The sequence below is a fragment of the Chinchilla lanigera genome, unplaced genomic scaffold (assembly GCF_000276665.1).
Source record: "Chinchilla lanigera isolate Chin_1 unplaced genomic scaffold, ChiLan1.0 scaffold00007, whole genome shotgun sequence".
NCBI classification, from domain to species: Eukaryota; Metazoa; Chordata; class Mammalia; order Rodentia; family Chinchillidae; genus Chinchilla; species Chinchilla lanigera.
The window spans coordinates 16,893,837-16,899,631 of NW_004955408.1; the positions used below are offsets into that span (position 1 = coordinate 16,893,837).

A 5,795-nucleotide genomic window follows, 5' to 3' on the forward strand; every position below is an offset into this window, starting at 1 on the left:
GCGCTTGCCAGGCAGGCGCTGTGCCGCTGAGCTAAATCCCCAGCCCCAAAAAGTCTAGTATGCCTCAGATTTTTCTTTGATAATTTTCTATTAATATGATCACGTGACTTTTTACATTTTACTAACATTATATATTATATAAACTGATTTTTAGTTGTTAATCCAACTTTCTGTTCCTTTTTTTTTGTTTTGTTTTGTTTTTTGTCTGGTACCAGGAATCTAACTCACGATCTTGCGCTTGCTAGGCAGGCTCTGTGCTGCTGAGCTAAATCCCCAGCCCCCTCTGGTGTAATTTTTAATAGTGCCCAAGGGGCATAAATTGCTCTCCAGATTAAAGCAGTCAAATTTTTGCTCATTTGTAGTAGTTTTACCTGAGATCAGTGCTTGGTGTTTGTTTTGATTCCACAAAGCCTTCTTCCAGCTGTCTGTCCCCCAGTTCTCTGCTGCGAACTAGCCAGCCTACATTTCAGCCACCTTTTGAGTCATCTCCCACGTTCCCTTTGCCACAACCACCTCTGTTCTTGAGTGCACCCGTAGGGTCCAACTTCTACCAGTTCTATTGTAAGTGAGGTCAGCTGACTTGGGAGGAGATGCAGAGCCACCTGTTTCATGGCCTGCTTTTCCCTCAGACAGACTCTCCAGGCCAGGATTCTGGAGCTGGAATTAAGGACAGGGGCCAGCTTTTTTCTGAGTGCTAGCTATACCCTTGGAGCTGAGTTCTCGGTGGACCTGTAAAGAAAGGCGATGAAGAGTGGCTCAGGTTCTCTCAGCTGGCCTCTCCTGGCATGGACCCATTGCCTCACAAGCCAGAGCAAGGGTGACAGGGCTCCAGCATTTTCAGCACACTCCCCAAGGCAGAGCTCCTCTTCCGCAGTGGGACTGAAGGGAGAAAGGGATCCCCCTCCTCTCCATTGCATAACTCTGATGTGCCGCTTTCACTGGGAAGATGAGGGAAGAGGAAGGCCAACGTTCTTGGCTCCAGAGGCTGGGCGTGAGTCTCTGCTGGCAGTAGGGAGTGCATAAGTGTGGGTTCAGATGCCACAGACTTTCATCTTTCCTGTAAAATTTGTATTGATTTTCTTGAAAAATGTTTCTTCATCTGCCCTTTTGACCCTAGGACTATTTTCAGAGGCCTTGCCTGTTTCCATTTTATTATTTTTAGTGTCAGCAGGAAGCGGGTCACAGAGCTTCATGCTACTATACAAAAAGCTGACTTCAGCAGTTTTTGTTGTATTTGATTTTTGTTGTTGTTGTTTGTTTTTTTGTTGTTTTGTTAGACAGGGTCTCAGTATGTAGTTCAGGCTGGCCTCAGACCTAGTGATCCTCCTGCCTCAGCCTCGGGAACATTGGGACTATAGGTGTGTGCCACCACACCCAGCTCAGCTCAGCCATTAATTTTGAGTGGAACTTTTACCAGAAAAATAAGATAGCTGTAGAGAAGTGATAAGATTTAAAACACTTTATCTCCTTCCACTTAGTTATTCAGGAATTTAGTCTTAAAGTTTTTGCCATTAGGTATGACACAAAGCAACTTTAGAATTTATCTGCAACATTCTTAACATATTTCACCAAGGTGATCTTTAATAATCATTTATTATCCATACTTTTTTCAACTAGGAAGTGTCAAAACTCCGATCTCAGCTTGCTAAAAAGAAACAAAGTGAGATAAAACTTCAGGAGGAACTGAATAAAGTTCTGGGTGTCAAACGCTTTGATCCTTCAAAGGCTTTTCAACATGAATGTAAAGAAAATGTTGGCCTCCAAACCCCACTGAAAGAAGGTAAAAAGGGAATACACGTGTAGAACTGTCATCTTCCTCTGGATTTGCTTTCACAACAGCAGCTTACCTTCTGATGAACTGTGAAAATGGGTTGATACCTTCTGGTATGAAAGACATTCTTCCTGAAATTGATGTTTGCAGTGCCTTTTTCCAGCCTCCACAGTCTTCTACAGACCCAGATCCCTCCTGTCCTTCCCCCCACTCAGATTACATCCCCTCTTTACCTTGTGTGACTGTTTTGCTCCTACCTTCACCCTGCACCGTAAATTATTCCCTATATAAAACTTATATTTTAACCTAAATGTCTCTTAGGTCCTTATTTATTTTCTAATTTGAAATTTTAGAGAAGTAAATTTTCTCTGTTTTGACTGAATCTCTGTACCTCACAGCAAATCCAAATTGATTAAAGTAGTCAATAAAGGCATAAAAGTAAAATAATGCTGCAGAATGTAAGCACTGCGTTACCTGCCTCCAAGAAGGCCTGGAGGCGGTGACAGAGGGGCTGGCCCCGCAGCTCTCCCTGCCTCACTCCCTCGAGCTTTCTCGGGCCTCGCGGTGTGCATGGAGGGGACAGCAGCCTGGAGAGCCGCCGGAAGTGCGACCTGGACCCAGACGACGGAAGCGGGAGCTGCCTCTACAGCTGAGGGAGCAGCCAAGGAAAAGAGATGGAAGAAGAGGAGTGGAGCCGCTGCAGGGCAGCAGGAACCTGAGAAAGAGTCAGGCGGCTCTGTGGCTGAGGTAGCAAAATACTTGGAAATAAAAGCGCTGGAAGAGAAAGAGAGAGGCGGTGGTGGTGGTGATGGAAAGAAGAAAAAGAGAGGACCAGAAGTTCGAACAGGCCCTCCTGGGGTTCCGATAGGAGACCTGTGTCCTGATGGTGTGTTTCCCAAAGGGCACGAATGTGAGGATCCGCCCTCAGGAGACCAGTGAACAGCTGCTCGGAGAACCACAGGGAGGAAAGGAAAGCATCCAGTCAGGCTAGCTGACAGATCGGGAATGATTTTCGAGAAGCTGAAAAAGCACATCGACAAGTTAGGAAATATGAGCTGGATCAAGCCGGGGATGATGATGATGATGATGATAGAAATCTGTGAGCCACACTCATAAGTGAAATAAACCAGGGGGCTGGGGATTTAGCTCAGCGGCAAAGCGCCTGCCTGGCAAGCACAAGGTCGTGAGTTCGGTTCCCGGTACCGGAGAAAAACCAAAAAAAAAACCAAAAAAAAACAAAACAAAACAAAAAAAAAGAAATAAACCAGACACACATGTGTCAACATCATATTGTCTCCGTAGTGTGAGAAGCCGAAAGACTAAATAAGATCCAAAATGCACAATATACATTGGGAAATAGGAAAAACTTCAAAAGGAAAGAGAAACTGGGATGGGGGAGTGGAGAAAAGAAGGAAGGAAAAAGAAAAAAAATATATATGTAAAAGATAGTTAACATAGTTGTACCACTAGTTTCTCTTAGTTCATTGAAAAGAAAGGTTTATGGTGATATTGGCTGTACATTTTTTTTTTTTTTTTTTTGTCTTTTTGAGACAGGGTCTCGCTGTGCAGTTCAGGCTGACCTTGAGCTCAGTTTGTAGCCCAGGCTGGTCTCGAACTCACAACGATCCTCCTGCCTCAGCCTCCCGAGTGCTGGGATTATAGGCTGGTTGTACAATTAAATACTGCTATCTCATACTCTAAGTAACTAATTTAAAGATAACAATACGCAATATACTAACCATTGTTACCCTCCTATTATCTTGTTTTGAAAATTTTTTTTTTTTTTTTATTAAAAAAAAAAGGGTGAGAAGTTGGAAGACTGTTCATGCTTAAACACAGACCTGGCCTTTCCCCTTGGGTGTTCCCTTGTAAGTGCTGCCCGCTGTACTCCAGTACAGGTGACACAGGGTTACAGTGTGATGACATCTGTAAGATCAGTTTACCACATTCACATGGTAGGATTATTGACTGGTCTTTTACGGTCACTTTTAATCCCAAATATGAAACGTTATTAAAAGGTGTAAAAGATGCCACTAATATTGGAATAAAGTGTGCTGGCATTGATGTTTCATGGTGTGACTGACATTGGTGAGGCCATCCAGGAAGCTGGAGTCCAATGAAATAGAAATAAATGGAAAGGGATATCAGGTGAAGCCAATCCGTAATCAGAATGGGCGATTGGGCTGTACAGGATACACATGGGGAAGACCGCAAATCATGGGTGGGGAGGCAGCGAGAAGAAGCAAGGACATGTGTATGTTGTCGAAACCTTTGTTAGTACAGGAAACGGTGGCGTTCATGAGGACATGGAGTGTGCACATTACGTGAAAAATTTTGATGGTGGACATGTGCCAATAAGCGCTTCAAGAACGAAACACTTCTTAACTATCAACAGTGAAAACTCCAGCACTTGTTTTCTGCAGATGGCTAGGTTGCCTGGGAAAAAGTAAATACTGGATGGTGCTGAGGAACCTGTGACTCGGGCATTGTAGATCGGTATCCACCACTATGTGACATTGAAGGATCATACGCAGCGCAGTGTGGACATACCATACTGCTGCACCCAGCTTGTAAAGAAGCTGCCAGCAGAGGAGATGGCTCTTAAACTTAGTCCAGAGCCATGTCCACAGCTCCATCTTCTAAGCTTTGTTGGAAGACAACACACCAGAATTAATGCATGCATGCTGTCTGTTAGAACAGTGGACCTGTGTAATGTTTTTGCCCATGTTTAAAAGAATTTGATTTTGATCAGAGGCAGATCATTTAATTAAGGAAAGAGCTTTCAGAAAGAGAGAGGTGGCGGTGGTGGTGATGGAAAGAAGAAAGAGAGAGGACCAGAAGTTCAAACAGACCCTCCTGGGGTTCCGATACTTTCAGGACTTTTAAATGTTCACTGTTTCCCCACTGTCTAGGAAATACTATAAAGTTCAAATTAGTTAAGAATGACTTAGATGTTTTGCTTGGAACACCTAAATCATGGTTTTTTATTTATATTGCCATATTCTTGTATGCTTCGAATGGCTGACTACATCTACTTCTGCACCTGTGCCCACTGGTATTGCTTTTTTTTTTTGGTCCTTTTGAGACAAGGTCTCACTGTGCAGTTCAGGCTGGCCTAGAGCTCACTTTGTAGGCCAGAGTGGTTACGATGATCCTGCTGCCTCAGCATCATGCGAGTGCTGGGATTACAGGGGTTTGCTACCATGCCCGGCCTTTCTTTCTTTTTTTTTTTTTCTTTTTTGGTATTGCCTTTTAATTTCCTTAAATCCACTTTCTAAAACATAAAGACATTTTCAAATCTAAAAGAGAAAGATGTTGTGTTGTTTTTGATGTTATGTTTATAAGGCTATTTTATAATGTATTTAACTACTTACCCATAGGTATATGAAATAATATAATCAACATTTTCAATCATTAATAATATAATAACATTTTCAGCCAAAATGTCTCGATATTTTATTTTCTATTGTTAAGTACCTGCTTTGTACCTTTTCCTCTCGTTCTGAAGGTTTTAACTGACTTTCTCCTGCAGTACATACCATCGTATCAACATTGCTGTAAAAGTTACTATGAAATGATCCCCTATTCTGTAACCATAGTTCAAGGTTATAAACCCTACCTTGATTATAGAGAATTTCTCTAATCTGAAAAAGATTAAAAAAGGTACAGCACCGTTGCTTGATCTTGCCCCTTGTACTTTAATAATAATGTCTTTTCTATGTTACCCATCATCCATCCAGTTGTCCAGTGCAAATAAAAAATAATAAGAACAGGCTTAATTCCATAGTAATCTCATTATCTTTTATCAAAGTCATTGAATTTTTTAAATATTTTTACATTTCTAGGTTGTATTCCAATTATAAATTAAAATCTGTAGCTTGGCCTATAAAATCTGCATTTTTAATAACCTGTTTTGTTAATTCCTAGATACACTAAAATCTGAGAAAGTCTTTATGTAATTTCTTTAGACAATTTGTCATCTGTTTACTACAGTTAGTACAATATGAAGCAAAACTACAATAAG

General features: G+C 41.7%; 1 protein-coding gene and 1 pseudogene across 1 annotated transcript in view; both read left to right on the forward strand.

Moving 5' to 3' along the window:
* The window catches only part of Hmmr (hyaluronan-mediated motility receptor (RHAMM)), a 30,853-nt gene extending 28,771 nt beyond the window's left edge, over positions 1-2,082 (forward strand). The window contains exon 17 of the mRNA XM_005376280.2: positions 1,618-2,082. Within this exon, the coding sequence (XP_005376337.1) occupies positions 1,618-1,803 (186 nt within the window). The 3' untranslated portion in view covers positions 1,804-2,082. The remainder of the gene's footprint in view (positions 1-1,617) is intronic.
* Positions 1,887-4,503, forward strand: LOC102022051 (annotated as a pseudogene).
* Positions 4,504-5,795: the final 1,292 nt, after the last annotated feature.